This window comes from Aspergillus sclerotioniger, assembly GCF_003184525.1.
Source record: "Aspergillus sclerotioniger CBS 115572 chromosome Unknown BO94scaffold_19, whole genome shotgun sequence".
Lineage (NCBI taxonomy): Eukaryota > Fungi > Ascomycota > Eurotiomycetes > Eurotiales > Aspergillaceae > Aspergillus > Aspergillus sclerotioniger.
In genome coordinates this window covers 330569-350904 of record NW_020291009.1, presented here as the reverse complement: position 1 = coordinate 350904, position 20336 = coordinate 330569, and the positions used below count along the sequence as shown (strand labels likewise).

The window sequence follows — 20336 nt, the reverse complement described above, 5'->3', positions numbered from 1 at the left end:
GCCCGGCATAGTTTTCTTTCGAGAGCCCCTCCTCATCGGGGTTCTCCAGCAACGTTTCTCCTCGCTCTCTATTCGGTGCTGCCTGTGCAGATATCTGGCGCGTTCGCATTCTGCCAGTACAACCCGTCGCGGTGTGATCGGTCTCATACACTCGAGAATCCGCCCTCATCAACGCTGCTGCTTCTTTGCTGCTGCTCTTTATCCCCACTATCTGTTTCGCGCGTTCGACGTGATCTGAACATCAGGCATCATGTCTGACAAGCTTACCCGGTATGGCCCGCCAGCTCCGCCTCGTTCGTGTCTTTTGGGCACCTGAACTAACAGATCTTGGTGTCCAGTGTTGCTATTGTCAACAGTGACAAGGTAAGATCCTTGTACCCCGCGGCATACTCTGCCAACCCCGTCGATGCATCAACGTTTACTGACACCTCGCTTCGCGGATTATAGTGCAAACCCAAGGTACGCGAGCACCCCAAATATATGTTGCCTCGCGCCGCAACGCTTTTCTAACTCGGACGTCCGATCGTCTTCTAGAAATGTCGCCAGGAATGTAAAAAATCTTGCCCCGTCGTCCGCACGGGTAAGCTTTGTATTGAGGTCACCCCCGAGTCCAAGATCGCCTTCATCTCCGAGCGCCTCTGTATCGGTTGTGGTATCTGCCCCAAGAAATGTCCTTTCGGCGCCATCCACATCATCAACCTGCCCACCAACCTGGAAACCCAGGTGACCCACCGTTACTCTGCCAACAGCTTCAAGCTTCACCGTCTTCCTATGCCCCGTCCTGGACAGGTTCTTGGTCTTGTCGGTACCAACGGTATTGGAAAGAGTACCGCCCTCAAGATTCTCAGCGGCAAGCTGAAGCCCAACCTTGGACGTTATGACAACCCTCCCGATTGGGAAGAGATCCTCAAGTACTTCCGTGGTTCCGAACTGCAGAGTACGTATAGACAATGCACCAGGGAAAAGTACGCGGACTTCTAACTTCGTGCAGACTACTTCACCAAGGTTCTGGAGGACGATCTCAAGGCTGTCGTGAAGCCTCAGTATGTCGACCAGATCCCCAGGGCCGTCAAGGGCCCTGTCAAGAACGTGGGATCTCTCATCAAGGCCCGCACTCAGTTGGACAACCTCGACCACATCTTGGACACCCTCGGTATGAGAGTCGACTGATGGACATTGTAACTGTCGTGCTAATGATGAGTACAGAGTTGAGACAGGTCCAGGACCGTGATATCGACCACCTCTCTGGAGGAGAGCTCCAGCGTTTCGCCATTGGTCTGGTTTGCGTCCAGAAAGCCGATGTGTAAGGACAACCTCTAGGACCGTTGACCTGTCACTAAACAGACGCTGACGTTATGCATTAGCTACATGTTTGATGAGCCTTCTTCCTATCTCGATGTTAAACAGCGTCTCGCCGCCGCCCGCTCCATCCGAGAGCTTCTCCGCCCCGACGACTATGTCATTGTTGTCGAGCACGATTTGTCCGTGCTTGACTACCTTTCTGACTTCGTCTGTGTGCTGTACGGAAGGCCCGCCGCTTATGGTGTGGTCACTCTCCCTTCTTCCGTCCGTGAAGGTATCAACATCTTCTTGGATGGCCACATCCCAACTGAGAACTTGCGATTCCGTGACGAATCTCTCACCTTCCGCCTTGCTGAAGCCGGTGACGATTTCTTGGTTGACAAGAACCGCGGTTACACCTACCCTAGCATGGAGAAGACTCTTGGCAATTTCCACCTGAAGATCGATGCTGGAAGTTTCACCGATTCGGAGATCGTTGTCATGATGGGTGAGAACGGAACTGGCAAGACCACCTTCTGTAAGATGCTTGCTGGTGCTGAGAAGCCCGACAACGGCGTCAGCATTCCTCGCCTGAACATCAGCATGAAGCCCCAGAAGATCACCCCCAAGTTCCAGGGAACCGTCCGTCAATTGTTCTTCAAGCGTATCAAGGCCGCGTTCTTGTCGCCTCAGTTCCAGACTGATGTCTACAAGCCCCTCAAGATCGATGACTTCATCGACCAGGAAGTCCAGAACCTGTCTGGTGGTGAATTGCAGCGTGTTGCCATCGTTCTCGCTCTGGGAATGCCCGCTGATATCTACCTCATTGACGAGCCTAGTGCTTACCTTGACTCCGAGCAGCGTATTGTGGCCTCCAGGGTCATCAAGCGTTTCATCATGCACACCAAGAAGACTGCTTTCATCGTCGAGCACGATTTCATCATGGCCACTTATCTCGCCGATCGTGTCATTGTGTTCGATGGTAAGCCCTCCGTTGATGCCCACGCCAACACCCCCGAGTCTCTGGTCACCGGTTGCAACACCTTCTTGAAGAACCTGGATGTTACCTTCCGCCGTGACCCCAACAGCTACCGCCCTCGTATCAACAAGTACCAGAGTCAAATGGACCAGGAGCAGAAGTTGAGCGGCAACTACGTAAGTCTACTAACCCCCTGTCTCGGCCCGCGTTGGTGTTGTTGTCTGGATTTTACTAACTTACGGTCATAGTTCTTCTTGGAAGAAGAGAAATGAAGAGGTTGTTCCTGGCAAGTATGACCGCGTGCCTCACAAACGTGATGGCCGCGACTCGGGCCAGCGACGTCGGTATCGTCGCTGGAGGCACCTTCGGGTAGTGGCGTTTTTCGGCGTTACCAAGGCCTCTGCAGCCCAGATTAGACGCCGCCGCTGCCGTGGCGCGCGCCTCCCTGGTGATGTGGATGGTGCTTTGGATGAGGAGGACGAAGAGGAAATGGACGACGTGTTTGGCTAGGAGCAGCGGTTTACCTGATCCAGTTAATCCTCTCTGGCCCCCATGTCGTCATCCCATGGTCGTCCCTTCCAAGCCCATCTACGCCTGCATAGTTCGATATTGTCATATTCACGATCTTATGGAGTGAAGACACGAGACTTGTCTCTAGATTATGTTTGGGTAACGGTTTTTGGATGGCGCAGTCATGTCGGAGTTAAAGTTTCCCCAAGAGTTCCAAGGTTATTTACGACATGGATGGTCCACCGACAACGGGTTCGGTGAGAAAAAATTAGCTGGTAAGGTCAAGCTAGGTGACCACTGTCCAAAAGATCTGAACACATTGTATTACGTGCTATTGTTAGTCATTCAATCGTATATATCACTTATTTTTGTCCATGTATGTCGTCTGACCGGTGTTTGCGTAATGTCTCGAGTATTCCACCGGGTAACCCCGCTATATATCGTGTCAACGCATACCACTAGTCCAGGACTTAGATATTAGCTGCTAGCGAGATCCATGTTTTGTTGAATCACACTGACTACAAAGTACATCTTACGAAGATGACACAGAACTCCGACACACCTGAACAAAGACGATGTTGACATGGCTGGATGAAGCATCACCTGACTTCAGAGGAATCTCGTCGGCTCTGAAGCCTTCCATTTGCCACCGAAACAACAATAAATACTCAAATTATTATTCATATAAAACAAAACTACGATGGATATTAGAAAAGAAAATAAAGAAACAGGTCTATTTTGTTCTTTCGATAAGGTGTTTGGGTGCCACTGATATGGGGGAATGGACACCGTGAAGATTATATATTTTTGATAAATGCGCTGAATAGTAGGGAACATAAGGGATGTAGTGCCAGTCGTTATTTACCTGTATTGAAATTCCGCATGTTACTATACTTCTATACACAGGAGAGAGGACGGATAAAAAAAAAAAAAAAAAGTTGTCAACGCGATAGGTATATAAAACTAGATATGTTCATAGTATAGGGTGTGGAGTACGGCGTAGAGTTGGCGTTCATTGGCATCTACCTATGTGATGTCTGCCAATACTGGTATCACTATGCACCTAATCTTCTTCAATCTCTCCCTCCTCGCTGCCGGAGTGGACAGCCTTCTCTTCTTTCTTGGACTCATCCGCTGCTGCTGGAGTGCGTTCGCGACGCTCCCGGTCTCGCCTGGCACCCCTGCTGCGCTCCCGCTCCCGACTATCGCGTCGGTATCGCTTCGCAGAGCGACTGGCAACGCTTTCCGTGTCGCTGTCGCGCCTACGCCTACGATCGTTGCTTGTGGTGCTGCGGGTGTCAGCACCATAATCCAGCTCATCCCGACCTCCACGGGGATCACCACGAGTACGGTAGAGACGTTCACGCTCTTCCTCACGCTCCCGACGCTCGCGTTCGTAATGGCTGAGAGGACGGGCACTGCGATCTCGGTCCCAGTCGCGATCGCGGTCCCGATCCCGTTCACGCTCACGGTAACGGTCCCGGTCACGATCACGCTCCTCCCGCCTTTCTCGGACAGGCGATAGGCCACTGGCCTTCCGATAGGATCTTTCACGGTCCGCCTGGGCTTTGCGACGGTCTGCCTCGTAGGCATCCGGCTCTGGCGTACGGCTCTGGCGGCTTGACGTTCCTCTTCTTTCGCCTCTGTAGGACAGCCCGCTGCGATGATCACGGTCACGATCGTGGTGATCCCGACGGTTCCCGCGATCTCTGTCACGGGCCTCGCGGTCCTTCTCCGCGTCCTCCTCTTTCTCCTTCAGGCGTCGAAGGACCTTGTCAAAGGCGGCCTGTCGGAGCTCATCGGTCTCTAGAGACTTGTACTCGTCGAATCTTTCAATTCTGGGCCGCACCTGTTCCCAAGTATCAGTTGGATGGACAGGAGGATCGAGGCGTTTGATCCGGGAACGCAAGGCATCTATAGCGCGTCGTTGATGGCGATCCGCGGCATGCTTCTCTTCCTCACTTCGTCGGAGCGCCTTCTCCTGGATACGCTGGAAGATTAGCTGGAGAATCTCTGGATCAATATTGGTTGTGCGGCGATCACCAGACACAACTTCGTTGAATTCTTCGAAGGTGGTCTTGGTTGTAACCTCGAAGCGTTTGTCCTAGTTGAAGAGCGGTTAGTGAAAGGAGTAACACATTCATCGCAGCCCAGACACTTACATCAAGCACATCCAAGATATCGTTACGCGGACCACGCAACGCCCGTTCTTCTTCCTCAACTACATCCCAGAACAGATCCAGAGGAGATGATCCGGAGTTACCCAGGATGCCGATGTATCGGGGATCTTCGTGGATCAACGGGTAGATGTTCATCCATTTGCTTCCGGCTTTAATCTTGCCCTGTGATCTCAATTCCTTCAGAAGCTCGGTGAAATGCTCGCGAGCATGGCGCTCCTTTCTCGCCTTTGCTGCTTTTTGCTGTTGACGGGCATCGTTGAATGCCCTCTCAAGGGTCTTGATGTGGTTCTCAAAGGCAGTCAAAATGTCAGACTTGCTAAGGGTTCTGAACTTATCATCGCTCTGGACCTTGTCATTCGACTGAATGATCGCCTGTGCTTCAGACCAGCGTGTGTAAGGTTCCAGGTTCAGGGATTTTAAGATAGTCACTAGCTCATCCATGGCGGCTTTACGCTTGACCGCTTCCACCTCGACGTGCTCCTTCTTGAGCTCGACAATATATTCCTCGAAGAGCTGGCGCCTCTCACTCTCATCGTCCGTAGACCTGAAGATGGTTTCGCCCTCGATGATCGGTCGGATGGTCTTCCAGCGACTGTAATGCTTAATCTCAGGATGGCGCTTCAGCATGGTATTGAAATCTGCTCGGAGCTTAGCGAATCTTTCTTTCGCCCGATCCTTTTCCTGCATGCGAACCTCGACCGCAAATTTCTCAAATGCTGCCTTGCGGTCTCTGGGGTCTTTCAGGGCACGATACTGAGGGTCTTTGATGGTTTCACGCATGGTTTGCTCCCAGCTCCAGTCGGGCTGAACGTTGTGGCGCTTCAGCATCTTCATGAACGCGTTTTCTGCCTCTTCGAGAGAGCCGTATTCGGGCTCGGCTTGCTGGGTGCCTAAGAGAGAAGCCGCCGCGATACCATTGGAATCCATCGAATTATACCCACCGCGTCGGTCGCCATAGCCTCGATCAAAGTCATCGCGGTCCCGCTGCTGTGGGTAAGAGGAAAGCGAGCTAACACCTCCTGCAACGAAAGTTGGAGCCCTGTAGTCACAAAAGTCAGTTTCATGTTGATAGTTGAAGCGGATTCCAGATGGCTTACGCTGCCGGAGGGGGCTGAGGGGCCTGAGCCTGTGCCAGAGCATTCTTGTAAACATCTGGCATCTCCCAAGTGCTTTGCTTGCTTTCGGTGTTGTACCAGTATTTCCGACCACCCTCAGCAGTATATTCCTTCCATGGCTGGTTTGCCAAAGCGCGCTATAAACAAAATCCAAGAAATTAGCTTCCGAAGGCCCAAAGATGGCGAAAATATACATACCTCAACCGGCGTCATCAGCTCGATGGGCTTTGCCCATTGCGTCGCCTTCGTTTGAACATTGTAGTAATAAACTCTTCCGTCGGAGTTGCGCGCCTCCTGCCAAATGGAGGACGCGCCAGCTGGACCGTTCATTGGATTCATCTCGTCGATGCAGAAGGTGCCAGGGACAGACACTACTGCAGTTGCGATGAGAGAAGGATGGAAAAAGCCGCGTTCGAAGAAGCTGGCCGGGGTTCCTGCGCTAAGGGTGTTTGCCGTGTTTGCAAGCCCCCGGCTCGTCATATCGATCACCTCCACCGGGCGCGCTTGGTCCCTGGCTGCTCTTAATTAGATTGCGCACCGAGGGGCTTCGGTCTGTGGTCTTCCTTTAGTTTACCCCGGTCGCTTACCTGCGCACGCCATAAATTCCACCCGCATCACAGGAAGAGGAGCATGCGGCTGTTGGTCTCGCCATGCCGAGTCTCGACATCCCCGGGGAATTCCTCAGACATGCTCTTCTAGCCACAGTTGTCCCGCATGCTTCAGATGTCGACTTGGAAGCAGCTCTGACGTCTGCTCTAGAAAAGGGCGCCGAGGATGTAACATCTGTCCTCTCGCTTATACCACAGCGCTCCCTCCTGTTCTTTGGTACGCTACGGCCCGTTGTCCTGGCCGAGCTCTATCTCTTACTCATATGCAGCGCCATATAGATGAGTTCTGTACCGTTCGCGTTGTCCTACGACTCTCCAATTGCTCGCCGTCCAGCTTGAAACAGCACCTTCCACACCTCGAGGTCCGACTTGATGCCTTTGCTATTGACCCCGCTGAGACGGTCGCGGAGAATCCGACCCCAACCCGAGACCTTATCTTCTCAGGGGTTGTAGATTCACAGGAGCCATTAGTGGTGGTGAACGAGTTTGAGGGAGAGACCGGTGGCGGAAACCACGTATATGTGATTTGGAGTGTCAAAGCGTTCCTCAGTAAGGACTTCATCCTTTCTTTTTGCATCTACCTGTGCTGATTGGCTTCAGAGCGGCCTCGTATACGCATCCAGCACCCTTCCCTCGTCTTCATCGCCGCCGCCAGTCTCAACCCCGCAGAAACCCGACAGCATGAGTCTCGTGGAGATGACTACCTCCCCCCCCTGATCCCTGCATCGGCAAACATTCTACAGCCACTATCGACCGACAAGTCCTTGGACCAAAAAGATCCCTTCCTCCCAGCGTCTAGGCTTCTACGAGTTGTACCGGCGAAATATAGTGAAGACCCCATATATCATATCCAGCAACACTCCGGGCACCCCATACGGATAGTCCCTGCTGCCAGTGCCAGGATACGTTATTCTCGGTTGAATGCCTATAGCGGACGGCCTACCACTGTCGCCAGTCTTGATTTCGAGGTGACACCTTTCCTCAATTGCGACGTCACATTCGACAAGGCAAAACTTCACATGTCAGACGGGACAATCGAAACGCTTTCGGACGCGCCCGGGCTTGTTCCGCCCATCCGTTGTCTACCTAGAGATGATGTTACCCTTATATACAAGTTGACGCCTGACTATGCACCAGACCCAAATCCATCTACAACTGTGATGGTCAGTGTTTTGGATATCTCATTGGAAGCAATCATCCATCTGTCGGACAACTGCAACCCGCGGATCTTGATGCAATGGAGGACCAATGTCGATTTCTCGATGGTCCTTAACCCAACCTTCGGCGGACCTAGCCAGGCTTTACAACGAAATAACCGCCCTGCAAGTTTGCCTATGACGCCTAGCCAGAGCAACTCCATAGCGGGAAATGCCACACCCAATCGAAGCTCCTTGAGAGAGAGGGCATATTCAACAGCGGACCTCGGTGTATCTGTCTCATTTAGTGGGCCCCCACACGTGGAAGTAGGAAAGCCGTTTGCGTGGAATGTCTTCATCGTGAATCGGTCGGCCGCCTCCCGCAAGTTCTCCATGGTTGCTATCCCTCGCAGGAAGAAGCCGGACCCAAGGGGGCATGTAGTGCGACCGTCTTCTTCATCGGCAACGAGCCGTAAGGACGGCCATGTTGCGGAAGCTGTGATGGATGACAACATTGTTCATGCTCTGCAGAAGAGTGTAGCCGGCCAGGAAGCAGAGCTCGTCTCTTTGAGTACAGATGTTCGGGCTGGGTGAGTAACTTCTGATATTGTGCCGTTCGTATTCGTATTCCTTTGGCTAATATGACTATATCATAGTCCCCTTTTACCTGGAACCTGCTTTGCGACGGAATTGAAACTGCTTCCCTTGGCGGTGGGGGCACTCCGTCTGGAAGCCGTGCGCCTGGTGGATGTGAACACGAACGAAATGATCGATATCAAAGATCTTCCGGATATCCATTCCTTTGATAGGAAGGGTGTACCGATTGAGGCAACCGGTTCAGGATAGAGGGTGTTATGATAGCTTAAACGCCGCCTACGATGCATATTCCATAGAACTTGGCTATTTCTGCGGCTGGAAAAGCCGTGACAGCATGATTAGGACGCGATGCCGAGTAATCGATGTTCGAAAATAGGAACGACTAGTTGTATATCAGATATCATAGAATATCATGGAATGTTTCGAATCTGCACGCTGCAAGCATGCACGCATGCAAGCTATAATAACCACCCGCTACCAAGACCCTGCCGGGACCTCCGGCAGTACTATGGAGTAAAGCGGCAAAAAGGAGGGAACCCCCGCCCTAGTAAAAGCGGCGGAAGGGCGGAGAAGGGTACGGCGGGTGATCACGCGAGTGGATTGGTTCAAGGGGCGGGGGACGTTCGACCGGCAGATGACTGGAGGTCGAACAACCTGAATCTTGCGTCTACTCTTCACAGCCTCAGGGTGCTGCCTGTTGACTTCTGGGGACTTGAATCGCTGGTTGACCTTACCCAATACCCATATTTAACCCACTTCCATCCGCCCCGTTGCTTCATCGAGACCCACCGAGACTACCCGCCTCGGCGCCTACAAGTCCAGGAGTTGTTGGGGGCTGCGGCCAGGTTGCTCTTATTTCGCCTGTGCGCCCTTTCTGACAGTCCTTTGCGTCATACACTCGCCGATACCGCCAACCGGGATTTACGTGCCCTCGCCTTCGATCCCCTTCCATTCCGTCAATCACTCCTTTCTATTTATCGCCTTCGTCATGTTCTCCGCTGGACGTCGAAGAATCCTGGATGGACTTAATCGGAGGTACATATACGGCCGTCTGGTATGTGGAAAAAAGATAAACCCTTAAGGACCCTTACATACTGTAAACCGGCATTTAATCTAGATTCGTTCAATGCTGAGAACAACTACTGACTTCTCCCTTTCCCTTCTCTTTAATTATAGCCATTGCTTCACGCCATAATCTTCCTCATCGAAATGGCGGCGACAATGCGCCTCGCGGCCAAGTTCAACTCCTACTATGCGGAGAAGCCTGGTAAGGTCCACGCTCACTTTATAAGCGCCTCAAGGGGTTGGTTGACTGACATCTGTCTCGTCTTTAGTCCTGACTACTATGGTGACCAATGCGGTGAGTGTTTCTCTAAACCCAGCATTTGAAGATGCCTGGTGACATGGTTGACTGATTGTGGACGACATGATAGATTCTTGGTGGAGTTGCAGATACGGTTGCACAGTTGATCACGGCTTTCAAGGCTCGTGCAGGACACAGGCCCTCTGACAGCGATCTCATCTCGATTGAGATCCATGAGCTTGACAAAGAGAAGCCACCGGCTCTTGGGGAGTTGGGTCATGCGAGACATTCGCCGCCGCCCTTTGACTTTGAGCGCCTGACTCGCTTCATGTCGTATGGTTTCTTTATGGCCCCCATTCAATTCCACTGGTTCGGTTTCTTGTCCAGGGCATTCCCTCTCACTAAGAGAAACCCCTCCATTCCGGCGCTGAAGAGAGTTGTCGTGGATCAGCTCATGTTCGCTCCTTTTGGTATGCGAATTTCCTTGAAGGAATAAAAGGGTGCTTTTGTGGCTAACAGACTCTGTAGGATTGGCGTGTTTCTTTTCGTTCATGACCGTTGCCGAGGGAGGGGGAAGGAGAGCATTGACGCGCAAGTTCCAAGACGTTTATCTTCCGACTCTTAAGGCCAATTTCGTTCTTTGGCCGGCCGTTCAAATTCTGAACTTCCGGGTTGTTCCTATTCAGTTCCAGATTGTGAGTCCCTGAAAGATGAATCTTCCGTGCTCTCCTGCTAACATTTTATCTAGCCCTTCGTTTCTTCCGTCGGTATTGCCTGGACTGCGTATCTGTCGTTGACCAACTCCTCGGAGGACGAGTAAGGATAGAATAGGGCCCATATACTGGTTCTCGCAAGGTTTTCAGACGCTTTCGTTCTTATTTGTCTGTCGTTTTTCTTTTGCTGCGTCATTGTATGCTTACTGGGCGTTGTAAATGAGCTTCTGGGGGGTTGTATTATTCTTCCTCTCATGGGTGGTGTATAGGTCGTCTTCGTCCAGCAACATGGTTACACCGGAGTCAATGATTGATGATGTCTCCCGTAGGCGGGGTTCTCCACGAGCGGGCCGGCAGTCCTAGACGAGAAGATTCGGAACGGTATTTGATAGATCCACCCCCGGACGCAGCCAAAGCGACCAAGAAGATCCCATCGCAGCACTTGATCCGAGGCTATGAGGGTTAAGAGGTACAATGTTCACCCCTGAGGGCCCGGACCCTTCCGTCATCGACCACGACGACTGACATCAGTCCCGCATCAGCCCGATGCGTGGGCGAAACTCTCACCGGCTGCCCCACCACCGACCAAACCACTTACCCCGCCGCCGAGCCGAAGAGTAGCTTCCATGCGAGTCTGACCACTACCAGACTCGCTCACCGCGGTCCTATTAAGTAGGCATTTTTCCAATTCCCTCGTCCCTGTGGCGGTCCTACTAATACCACCACCTCCCCCCCCTTTCGAATTCCCCTTCCCCTTCTCGTTCCCCCACTCCCCTATTCTCTCTGACAAAGTTCGACTACCCCCAGAACCGTCGTTCACTATGTCTCTCTCCAACAAGCTTGCCATCACCGATGTCGACCTCAAGGACAAGCGTGTCCTGATCCGGGTATGTCGTTGTTGCTCCGGAAACCCCGCCATCAGTGCCCCTCGCGGGGTTACACGGATAAGCTATCCATACTAATTAGCCCTCTCAATGGACAGGTCGACTTCAACGTCCCCCTCAATGCTGAGAAGCAGATCACCAACAACCAGCGTATCGTCGGTGCTCTGCCCACCATCAAGTACGCCATTGAGAATGGTGCCAAGGCCGTTGTGCTCATGTCCCACCTGGGTCGTCCTGACGGCAAGAAGAACCCCAAGTACAGCCTGAAGCCCGTTGCTTCCGAGCTCGAGAAGCTGCTCGGCAAGAGCGTCGTCTTCACCGAAGACTGCGTTGGCCCCGAGGCCGAGGAGGCCGTCAACAAGGCCACTGGTGGCCAGATTGTTCTCCTTGAGAACCTGCGTTTCCACGCCGAGGAGGAGGGCAGCTACAAGGATGAGGAAGGCAAGAAGGTCAAGGCCGACAAGGAGAAGGTTGCCGAGTTCCGTAAGGGACTGACTGCTCTTGGTGACATCTACATCAGTAAGATACCTTCCCAATTTCCCTATGGAATATTCAATCTCGAGCGATGTGCTGATATGCTATATAGACGACGCTTTCGGAACTGCCCACCGTGCTCACTCTTCCATGGTCGGTGTTGACCTTCCCCAGAAGGCTTCCGGTTTCCTCGTCAAGAAGGAGCTCGAATACTTCGCCAAGGCTCTCGAGAGCCCCCAGCGCCCCTTCCTTGCCATCCTGGGTGGTGCCAAGGTCTCTGACAAGATCCAGCTCATTGACAACCTGCTCCCCAAGGTCAACAGCCTGATCATCACTGGTGCCATGGCCTTCACTTTCAAGAAGACCCTGGAGGGTGTTAAGATCGGAAACAGTCTGTTCGACGAGGCTGGCAGCAAGATCGTCGGTGAGGTCGTTGAGAAGGCCAAGAAGCACGACGTCAAGATCGTCCTGCCTGTCGACTACGTCACTGCCGACAAGTTCTCTGCCGATGCCACGACCGGCACTGCTACTGACGCTGAGGGTATCCCCGATGGTTATATGGGTCTGGATGTGGGCGAGAAGAGTGTTGAGCTCTACAAGCAGACCATTGCCGAGGCCAAGACCATCCTCTGGAACGGTCCCCCTGGTGTCTTCGAGCTGGAGCCCTTCGCCAACGGCACCAAGAAGACCCTCGATGCTGCCGTCGCGGCCGCTCAGTCCGGTTCCATTGTCATCATCGGTGGTGGTGACACTGCCACCGTCGCCGCCAAGTACGGCGTCGAGGACAAGCTCAGCCACGTCTCCACAGGTGGCGGTGCCTCGTTGGAGCTCCTGGAAGGCAAGGAGCTGCCCGGTGTTGCTGCCCTGTCAAGTAAGTAAATATTAAAAGACATACCATCACACTGGATATGCGGAGATGCTGCCTGAGGCATACGCCCATGATTCTTGAAGGAGGGCGGGCTGTGGTTGAGCTTCCATGTTGTGGACGAGTGGACAGGCGCCTTGTGTAGTACCTGTCGGCCTTCCCGGCCCCCCTTCAAGGCGGGGAACAATTCTACGTCTGGACGAATGTAATGTACAAGGATGATAATTAATCAAACAAGATACGTTTTTCTTATTCCAAGAGAGGTTCTGATGATGCAATTGTGACTAGTGACGGGCCCCAAGCTGTGATGGAAGGGATATGAGGGCAGAAACGGTCGGTCGGTGGGCTTGGATTTTCATTAACAGCTTTGTAAATACTCGTAGGAGGTATATAATGTGGTGTGCGACACACCCCGCTTCAATCGAAGCGCGAGCCTGCCATCATATCTTTCATCGTGGCCGACTAGATCCTTAAGGCTGGGTGTGCATCCTCTACAACCGCTCCCGCCACTGGTCCGAAACCACCGAGGCGGGCACATCAATCAGGCAAACTCTTATTCGAACAAGGAGATCTAGTCCCGATTTTGTCCATTTTCTCTCTACCGAGCCCCGTCAGGGCAAGCTGCATGCGTAATCAAGCGATGATTGCTTCGTGGGTTTGCGTGTTCATCTCATAAAACCGACAGCCCGCCAATGAACGTGATATATTAATGGGAGGCCTCGACCTTTTTCAGCTCCTCTCTGTAGGAAGAAAGATACACAGGTTAATTAAGGTGGTCAGATGTCTAAGCGCTGTAGGTGCGGGTCGGTGTGGACGGGGAGGAAACGTACTTCAGCTGCTTGGAGAAGTCCTCAGCCGCATCGTCATCATCCCAGCTCTCTTCCCACAAATGAGCGCTCGTGCCGTTGGCGGCAGATCCTTGTTCAGTTTCCTCCTGAGGCCAGTCTGGAAGTTCCGTCGGTCAGCGCAACCCGTCATCACGTAACTGCTAGCTCGATGGCTGCGGGGGCAGCTCTCTTCTGCGTGGAAGAAGAGAGGAATGGCGGTCGGTCTAACCTTCAACGGGGAAATCCTCAAACTCGTCGTCTTCTTCCAGTACGGGGGGCTTCTGTTGCTGTGGCTGCTGGGTAGGCTCGGCCTTGGTGTCCTGGGACTGGGTGGGATTCGACATGATGGGCGGGGTGGGAGAGGGGGTGAGCGGACAGGTGGCTTCAAGGAGTGGAAGGGGGGGTAAGCGTGGTATAATGGGAGGAGGTAATAGGGGACGCGAGGGATGAGAATTGACAGGTCAGAGGATTGGAGGTGGCGGTGGTAGTGGTGGTGGTTGATAGTGAGTGACTGCAGGCGCGGCGGCGGCGGAGAGGAACTAGCTCGGCGGCTCTCACGCACTAGGCCACAGTCGGGCAATCCAACTGACGACATCTCCCCCAATCTTTCTTTTCCCCCCTCTGGTCGTGCCGGACATACCGGACATTGCCGTTCCCTCCTCTCCAGTTTCCAGGCTAACCCAGGGCCCTCTTCCAACCCCCCCCCCCGATGCGCTAATTAATGACCGTCCGGACGGTTCGTGAACGTTGACTGCCTTGTTCGCGACGACTCCCGGCACTTCCTTCGCTGGCCGGTGCTCCGCCTCGCCGCCGCAAGTGGACCGCGGGCTCGACGCTATTATTGTTCTGGTCCATTGCTTATAATCGCTGGCCCATCAGCCTAGCCCGGACTCTTTCCTCCACTCTCAACTATCATTATCTCACCCCTTCTTCTCTCTCTTTCCTTGGGGTATGTTCCTGGAATCTCGCGACGTTCTCGGTGCGTCTCTGATGGGAGATTCGATCCTCTCCCCATTTCGTCTACGTCTTCCTTTGGGCTTCGGGCCCCTTCGGCTCGTGGTGGGAATTTGATCCCGATTCATCTCGTGCACAACTTCTTTTCTAGCCTATTATTCTCTCTCTAGCTCGATTCTTACCCGGCCCCTTTTGGTGAACATGTTTCGCGTAGGCTCGTGGCTCTATGGCAAAAAGCCGGGTGCCAATGCCTCCACTCAGTCTCTGGACTCTTTGTCCGAACTGCGAGATCGTGAGTGACTACGGAGGCCCTCTTCGCGCTGCCGACGATGTAAATGATGCTGACCATGGATATTTTGGGCCCAACAGTTGAGGATGCTATGAGGGGTATGTCCATATTCTCATCCGTGATCGAATCCCCGCTCTTCCGGGGTCAGTGCTGAGGCGTTATGCTGACTGTTGGGCACCAGCCGCCACTTTGATTCTCAATGACGACGTCGATGGCGCCGAAGATGGCCTTTCTGAAGGCATATCTTCGTTTCATAATGTGTGTATGCCTTTTTTAGACAACTGCCGGTGTTTCGAAACACTCTTTGAGCCTCTGCTGACCTATGCCGTTTGCCTTGTGTGTAGCTTGGTAGAGGCGTTGTTGCGTTCATTCGGGCCACTCTGGGATTTGAACAGGAAATCATGCGCCAGGGTGTGTAACTATCGTCTTATTGGGTCGACTCGCCACTGATGTTCTATAGCCTCGGAGCGACTCAATGCCGCGGAGACTAGTGCTTCCAACGACCAGCATCGCGCGCAGCATAATTCCAATGCGCCCAACTCATATCACTCACAGATATATGCTCCCGGCACGGAGTTCGCGCTTTGCCAGGCAATGGCGCAGCTCATGAGCGCAGTCGTCGGCGTTCTGAATGAAAGCCTGACGGAAAGTATCAAAGGGTTCTATAAGCTGAGAAAGGCCTACATTGCCCTAGACGCCATTCTCAAGATGGAGCAAAAGTTCATCATGCAGGCACGGAACTCGGGGAACAGTACTTCTACAGAGAGTCTGACCCGGGCCTCGGGGCAAGGAGCGGGATCCAAGTCAATTCCCGCATCGCCCGTCGAAGTTACTGGCCTCAAAAAAGAGCTTTCGGACCTGTCTCTCTCCACAGATTCCGAGGCATCGACGCCGAGCCCTTCTGATATGCTGAGCCATGATCCTGACTCGGACATCTTCAAGAACCAGATTGATGTTTTCATCCACTCCGGTGCCAACTTCTGCTTCGGAATCCTATTGCTCCTGATCTCTATGGTCCCACCCGCGTTCAGCAAACTTTTGGGAATTATTGGCTTTCACGGGGATAAGGATCGCGGGCTGAGGATGCTTTGGCAAGCCAGCAAGTTTAACAACTTGATTGGAGCCCTCTCCGCGTTCGCCATTCTCGGATATTCCAATGGATTTGTTCGCTACTGCGACATCATGCCCGACCCCGTCTCGGGCGACGATGTACAGGGGTATCCCCAGGAGCGGCTCGAAGCGTTGCTGGCGCTCATGAGGAAGCGGTTCCCGAAGAGTCAGCTGTGGCTGTTAGAGGAGTCGCGGATGAACGGTGCGAACAAGAAACTTGATGTGGCTTTGGAGCTGCTGTGTGGTAAAGACCGCAGTCCCCTCAAGCAGGTCGAAGCGCTGCGGGTTTTTGAACGGAGTCTAAATGCTATGTATCTCCACAAGTACGAGCTCTGTGCCGAGTCATTCCTCGAGGTAAGCGGTATTGGGTTCACTTAGGGGTCTACACCGACTGACTGTTGCTAGTGCGTGGACCTCAACTCGTGGTCTCGATCACTTTACTATTACATTGCGGGATCCTCCCATCTCAGCTTATATCGAAGCGTTGCCGAGACAGATGCCACCGCGGCAGCCGAGCACGCTGAAAAGGCTACGGAGTACTTCCGAAAGGCGCCACCGTTGGCTGGCAAGAAAAAGTTCATGGCCCGGCAGTTACCCTTCGACGTCTTTGTCTCGCGCAAGATCGCCAAGTGGGAGGCCCGCGCCAAGGAGTGGAAGGTGCCCTTGGTGGACGCTATCGGGGTGGATCCGATCGAGGAGATGATCTTCTTCTGGAACGGACACAGCCGGATGACGCAGGACCAGCTGGAGGAATCCATGACGAAGTTGGCGTGGTCTGAAAGCAATGCCAACAAGACGTGGTCGCGGGAGGGACCGGAGGAGAAGGCCATCCTACAGATTCTGCGAGCGGCCGTCCTGCGTGCGATGCGCCGGCATGGCGAGGCGAAGGAGATGATTCGCACGAGCATTTTCAGCCAGGACAAGTCTCAGTTCACGGGGCACTTGAAGGATGACTGGATCTACCCGGTGGCGCACTTTGAGATGGCGGCTAACCTGTGGATGGAGCGTGCGACCTATTGTGCCGTCCACGGAGGGCCAGACTCGTCTGAAAAGTCGGTCACGGGCAGCAATGAGAGTGACACGCAGCTGGAGCGGCGCCAAGTGCGGGAGTGCAAGGAGCACTTGGAGAAGGCGGCCAAATGGGAGAGCTACGAACTAGACGCGCGGGTTGGGCTCAAGGTGACGGCGGCGATGGAGGCGGTGGAAAAATGGGAGAGCGCGCACGCGACGACCTCTGGTTGATGATGATTGATGTATCATGACGCTGTACATTTACTGCCGAGCATTTGACATAACGATAAGACTATGGATAGACGGAGCAATGGATGATTGTTTGCTGGGGTCGAGCCCACGTAGGAGCGCGTAGAGACGGTAGAGGAGGTGGGTGACCTGTGTCGATCTCTTATCGAGCTTGATGCCTTGAGTTTGACCGACTGTTAGCGGTGACGATCGCAGCGGGGCGGATAAGTATCCGGGCTGTCACGTTCCTCCGTCGGATGCATCCGTCCATGACAACCTTTGTGCTTCTCGCCCTGTCGCGGTCCAGGCCCCCGTGTGTGCAGCAGCAGATGTGACTCATGATGTGCCTGGGCAATCAAGGCATGATGTATCCAGCGATGCAGCGATTGACGTCGCTCCGGCGGAACAGTCCACCGAATAGTCGAATCAGCGTGGATGGTGGCCATGGTCGGACGTCCGATGCTATGACGCTGGGCTCGGATAACACGGCTTCGGGCTTCGGATCAACGCGAAACAGTGCCTTAAAGGTACTGGCACATCCTGTTTGGCACAGTCTTTGACCTGAGCCTGCTCTCTCTTGACTGCTTCTGACCTGAAGCACTTAGTCGTGTCGTGCTTCAAGTAGTATTGCTCGGACCATTGTTCGGGCGGCAATATTCTTTCCCACATCGCTTCGGAGATAGGAGATTTTTTACCGGCTTTGGACTTTTTTGGGACCTGCCGTGTGATATCATTCTTGCACGCTGGGTGTGGATTGGCTTTTTGCAGGCAAAATTTACGGAAATTGTTCCTGAAGATGTCGCGACACGATTCTACTCGCTCGTCCTTCTCGTCCGACGATGTGGACTCGTCCGACGCCCACGGCGCATCATCGATGCACCCCGACGATCCCGCCGCATTGGAGAAGCAGACCACGGCGGCCTCAGGATTGTCGGCATTCGAGAACCGCGCGCACTCGGTGATTTCGCGCATTCGCAGTCGCGATCCCGGCCAAACCGCCCGCTTCACGCATCCGTTGTCGCATACCAAAACCTCCGAGGATGTGATTGTCGACTTTGAAGGGCCCGACGATCCGTATCGGCCGATGAATTGGAGTTTCCGCAAGAAGGCCATCACAACGCTGCTGTATGGGTTGACTACAATGGGTATGTGCGAGACCCCTCGTGACTGGGCGATTGACTGACCGTTTGTTTGCTAGGTGCGACTTGGGCTAGTTCGATGTATGCTTGTTCCTCTTTCGCCGATTGACCTACGAACAGTTATTGACGAAGCGCAGTTTCTCTACGGGCACCAAGCAGGTCGATGCGGAGTTTCATGTTGGCGAGGAGGTCGGCACACTGGGTACCACGCTGCTGTTGTTCGGATTCGGTAGGTCGCGCGACATCCTTTGCTCTCTATGCAGACGCTGACATGGTCAGGACTGGGCCCTCTTGTATGGGCTCCGCTATCGGAGGTGTACGGACGCAAACCGGCCGTGCTGGCGCCCTACTTCATCGCAGCCATCTTCTCCTTCGCGACAGCTACATCCAAGGACCTCCAAACCGTCATGCTGACCCGCTTCTTCTGCGGCTTCTTTGGCTCCGCCCCCGTCACCAACACCGGCGGCGTGCTCAGCGACATCTGGACCGCCGAACAGCGAGGCGCCGCCATCGTCGGCTACGCCATGGCCGTCGTAGGAGGACCAGTCCTGGGTCCCATCGTCGGCGGCGCCATCTGCCAGAGCTACCTCGGCTGGCGCTGGACTGAGTACATCACGGGAATCATGATGATGCTCTTCCTCACGCTCGACCTCACCTTCCTCGACGAAAGCTACCCGCCTGTCCTCCTCGTCTACAAGGCACAACGCCTCCGCTTCGAAACCGGCAACTGGGCCCTCCACGCACGCCACGAAGAATGGGACGTGACCCTCAAAGAACTCGGCAACAAGTACCTCATCCGCCCCTTCGCCCTCCTCAGCACCCCCATCTGTTTCCTCGTCGCCATCTACGCCTCCTTCGTCTACGGCATCCTCTACCTCAGTCTGGCCGCCTTCCCCATCGAATTCCAAGAAGTCCGCGGCTGGAACCAAGTCGTCGGCGCGCTGCCTTTCCTCGCCTACCTCGTCGGCATCCTTTTCGGCGCCTGCATCAACCTCCTCAACCAGAAATTCTACATCGCCCGCTTCAAAGCAAACAATAACTTCCCCGTCCCCGAGGCCCGTCTCCCCCCAATGATGCTGGGATCTATTTTCTTCGCCGCCGGCCTCTTCATCTTCGGCTGGACCAGCCCGCCTCACATCCCATGGATCGCCCCCGTCATCGGAGCCGTATGCATCGGCTTCGGCTTCTTCACCATCTTCCAAGCAGCCCTGAACTACCTCATCGACACTTTTCAAAAAGTATCCGCTAGTGCCGTCGCTGCAAACACCTTCCTCCGGAGTCTGTTTGCAGGTTGCTTCCCCTTGTTCGCGAACATCATGTTCCATCGTCTGGGCGTGGACTGGGCATCCAGTGTATTGGGATTCGTGGCCGTCGCGTTGATTCCAATCCCGTACTTGTTTTACATTTTCGGGAAGCGCATCCGCGCGAGAGGCAAGTGGTCCCGGGCTTCGGTTTATGGCTACTGATCCATACACTTACCTTTACCTTCCTTTACCCTTGAGACATTGTCTCTTCGGAAGTAATAACGAGTGCGCAACGCGCATATACCCACCTACCCACCCTGGAAAACCCCCCCCCCCCACCAAAAGGGGAAGGATAACCCTCACCAGGCCGAAAAAGTTTCTTCATTTCATTTCGCTATTTCGTTCGAGATACCTCTGATCTAATTGTTGGGTTTCACGCATACGCCTGCAACGGCCGGGATGGATAGACAGCATGATTTACTTTACTTTACATAGCTTACGATTAATGTCTAGGAACTTAACATATAGATGGGTTTGATTAGGTAATAGATAAATAGACTTTATTTGATTATTCAGTATAGATAGAGAGTTCGGAATGATATGGACTATGGAGTGTAAGGAAGGAAAAGAAGGAAAGGCCGCACCGCGGCGTCCCAGGCTCGATATGATTGGTTGAGCTAGGATATACCTAGTAGATAGGGCAAGGGTGACCCACAGCAGATGCCGCGTTTGGTTCCAAGTGTGACATACCTACATACGAGTAACAGTATGTAAGGAAGAAAGAAAGTACGGAGGAGATTTGATTGGTATATGGTTCAATTTCCTTACCGTATGCTATACTAATTAATGAGTTGATTTTAATACATTCCCAAAGTGATATGCCCCCCCC

The 20336-nt window shown here is 53.6% G+C and overlaps 9 protein-coding genes across 9 annotated transcripts; 6 read left to right on the top strand and 3 right to left on the bottom strand.

The window, feature by feature from the left end:
• Positions 1–524: 524 nt before the first annotated feature.
• BO94DRAFT_120277 (ABC transporter family protein) lies at positions 525–2743 on the top strand. The gene is made up of 5 exons (XM_025605571.1): positions 525–937; positions 992–1153; positions 1207–1303; positions 1365–2436; positions 2509–2743. The coding sequence occupies exons 1-5, from the start codon at positions 772–774 to the stop codon at positions 2530–2532; spliced, it is 1521 nt and encodes a 506-aa protein (XP_025465950.1). The 5' UTR covers positions 525–771; the 3' UTR covers positions 2533–2743.
• Positions 2744–3707: 964 nt separating this feature from the next.
• On the bottom strand, positions 3708–6440 carry BO94DRAFT_495377 (snoRNA-splicing protein PRP40). The gene is made up of 4 exons (XM_025609260.1): positions 6264–6440; positions 6048–6202; positions 4933–5989; positions 3708–4874 (listed from the first exon to the last, which is right to left on the bottom strand). Exons 1-4 carry the CDS (start codon positions 6402–6404, stop codon positions 3834–3836), a joined length of 2394 nt encoding a protein of 797 aa, XP_025465949.1. The 5' UTR covers positions 6405–6440; the 3' UTR covers positions 3708–3833.
• A 163-nt stretch (positions 6441–6603) lies between these two features.
• Positions 6604–8821, top strand: BO94DRAFT_536643 (TRAPP trafficking subunit Trs65 domain-containing protein). The gene is made up of 4 exons (XM_025612062.1): positions 6604–6890; positions 6953–7222; positions 7274–8399; positions 8466–8821. Exons 1-4 carry the CDS (start codon positions 6716–6718, stop codon positions 8653–8655), a joined length of 1761 nt encoding a protein of 586 aa, XP_025465948.1. The 5' UTR covers positions 6604–6715; the 3' UTR covers positions 8656–8821.
• A 573-nt stretch (positions 8822–9394) lies between these two features.
• BO94DRAFT_469673 (Mpv17/PMP22 family protein) lies at positions 9395–10529 on the top strand (the record flags this gene model as incomplete). Its single annotated transcript, XM_025608297.1, has 6 exons — positions 9395–9460; positions 9583–9673; positions 9741–9766; positions 9840–10179; positions 10238–10404; positions 10458–10529. The coding sequence occupies 6 exons, from the start codon at positions 9395–9397 to the stop codon at positions 10527–10529; spliced, it is 762 nt and encodes a 253-aa protein (XP_025465947.1).
• Positions 10530–10828: 299 nt separating this feature from the next.
• pgkA (phosphoglycerate kinase pgkA) lies at positions 10829–12831 on the top strand. Its single transcript, XM_025605570.1, has 4 exons — positions 10829–11094; positions 11230–11309; positions 11405–11825; positions 11893–12831. The coding sequence occupies exons 2-4, from the start codon at positions 11244–11246 to the stop codon at positions 12657–12659; spliced, it is 1254 nt and encodes a 417-aa protein (XP_025465946.1). The 5' UTR covers positions 10829–11094; positions 11230–11243; the 3' UTR covers positions 12660–12831.
• Positions 12832–13429: 598 nt separating this feature from the next.
• On the bottom strand, positions 13430–14020 carry BO94DRAFT_625536 (proteasome regulatory particle lid subunit SEM1; the record flags this gene model as incomplete). The annotated part of the gene is made up of 2 exons (XM_025617293.1): positions 13702–14020; positions 13430–13590 (listed from the first exon to the last, which is right to left on the bottom strand). The coding sequence occupies exons 1-2, from the start codon at positions 13814–13816 to the stop codon at positions 13430–13432; spliced, it is 276 nt and encodes a 91-aa protein (XP_025465945.1). The 5' UTR covers positions 13817–14020.
• A 162-nt stretch (positions 14021–14182) lies between these two features.
• BO94DRAFT_536637 (TTC39/IML2 family protein) lies at positions 14183–17166 on the top strand. Its single transcript, XM_025612061.1, has 6 exons — positions 14183–14718; positions 14796–14813; positions 14897–14973; positions 15060–15126; positions 15176–16179; positions 16231–17166. Exons 1-6 carry the CDS (start codon positions 14628–14630, stop codon positions 17065–17067), a joined length of 2094 nt encoding a protein of 697 aa, XP_025465944.1. The 5' UTR covers positions 14183–14627; the 3' UTR covers positions 17068–17166.
• On the bottom strand, positions 17098–17510 carry BO94DRAFT_587056 (uncharacterized protein; the record flags this gene model as incomplete). The annotated part of the gene is made up of 2 exons (XM_025615798.1): positions 17098–17243; positions 17309–17510. 2 exons carry the CDS (start codon positions 17508–17510, stop codon positions 17098–17100), a joined length of 348 nt encoding a protein of 115 aa, XP_025465943.1.
• Positions 17511–17634: 124 nt separating this feature from the next.
• Positions 17635–20006, top strand: BO94DRAFT_536635 (MFS transporter). Its single transcript, XM_025612060.1, has 4 exons — positions 17635–18209; positions 18263–18284; positions 18341–18432; positions 18483–20006. Exons 1-4 carry the CDS (start codon positions 17861–17863, stop codon positions 19667–19669), a joined length of 1650 nt encoding a protein of 549 aa, XP_025465942.1. The 5' UTR covers positions 17635–17860; the 3' UTR covers positions 19670–20006.
• The last annotated feature ends 330 nt before the right edge of the window (positions 20007–20336 follow it).

What these genes read in the sequence shown, in the direction of transcription:
- BO94DRAFT_120277 (XM_025605571.1), top strand. Translation starts at nt 772, where the DNA reads ATGCCCCGTCCTGGACAGGTTCTTGGTCTTGTCGGTACCAACGGTATT. An exon ending in CCGTGGTTCCGAACTGCAGA is followed by an intron (nt 938 to 991) that starts GTACGTATAGAC and finishes AACTTCGTGCAG; the next exon opens with ACTACTTCACCAAGGTTCTG. An exon ending in AGAAGTTGAGCGGCAACTAC is followed by an intron (nt 2,437 to 2,508) that starts GTAAGTCTACTA and finishes TTACGGTCATAG; the next exon opens with TTCTTCTTGGAAGAAGAGAA.
- BO94DRAFT_495377 (XM_025609260.1), bottom strand. Translation starts at nt 6,404, where the DNA reads ATGAATCCAATGAACGGTCCAGCTGGCGCGTCCTCCATTTGGCAGGAG. An exon ending in AGCTGATGACGCCGGTTGAG is followed by an intron (nt 6,203 to 6,263) that starts GTATGTATATTT and finishes TTTTGTTTATAG; the next exon opens with CGCGCTTTGGCAAACCAGCC. An exon ending in CCTCAGCCCCCTCCGGCAGC is followed by an intron (nt 5,990 to 6,047) that starts GTAAGCCATCTG and finishes TTGTGACTACAG; the next exon opens with GGCTCCAACTTTCGTTGCAG.
- BO94DRAFT_536643 (XM_025612062.1), top strand. Translation starts at nt 6,716, where the DNA reads ATGCCGAGTCTCGACATCCCCGGGGAATTCCTCAGACATGCTCTTCTA. An exon ending in GCGCTCCCTCCTGTTCTTTG is followed by an intron (nt 6,891 to 6,952) that starts GTACGCTACGGC and finishes AGCGCCATATAG; the next exon opens with ATGAGTTCTGTACCGTTCGC. An exon ending in AGTACAGATGTTCGGGCTGG is followed by an intron (nt 8,400 to 8,465) that starts GTGAGTAACTTC and finishes ACTATATCATAG; the next exon opens with TCCCCTTTTACCTGGAACCT.
- pgkA (XM_025605570.1), top strand. Translation starts at nt 11,244, where the DNA reads ATGTCTCTCTCCAACAAGCTTGCCATCACCGATGTCGACCTCAAGGAC. An exon ending in ACAAGCGTGTCCTGATCCGG is followed by an intron (nt 11,310 to 11,404) that starts GTATGTCGTTGT and finishes CTCAATGGACAG; the next exon opens with GTCGACTTCAACGTCCCCCT. An exon ending in TCTTGGTGACATCTACATCA is followed by an intron (nt 11,826 to 11,892) that starts GTAAGATACCTT and finishes TATGCTATATAG; the next exon opens with ACGACGCTTTCGGAACTGCC.
- BO94DRAFT_536637 (XM_025612061.1), top strand. Translation starts at nt 14,628, where the DNA reads ATGTTTCGCGTAGGCTCGTGGCTCTATGGCAAAAAGCCGGGTGCCAAT. An exon ending in GCATATCTTCGTTTCATAAT is followed by an intron (nt 14,974 to 15,059) that starts GTGTGTATGCCT and finishes CCTTGTGTGTAG; the next exon opens with CTTGGTAGAGGCGTTGTTGC. An exon ending in ACAGGAAATCATGCGCCAGG is followed by an intron (nt 15,127 to 15,175) that starts GTGTGTAACTAT and finishes GATGTTCTATAG; the next exon opens with CCTCGGAGCGACTCAATGCC.
- BO94DRAFT_536635 (XM_025612060.1), top strand. Translation starts at nt 17,861, where the DNA reads ATGTCGCGACACGATTCTACTCGCTCGTCCTTCTCGTCCGACGATGTG. An exon ending in GTATGGGTTGACTACAATGG is followed by an intron (nt 18,210 to 18,262) that starts GTATGTGCGAGA and finishes TTTGTTTGCTAG; the next exon opens with GTGCGACTTGGGCTAGTTCG. An exon ending in GCGACTTGGGCTAGTTCGAT is followed by an intron (nt 18,285 to 18,340) that starts GTATGCTTGTTC and finishes GACGAAGCGCAG; the next exon opens with TTTCTCTACGGGCACCAAGC.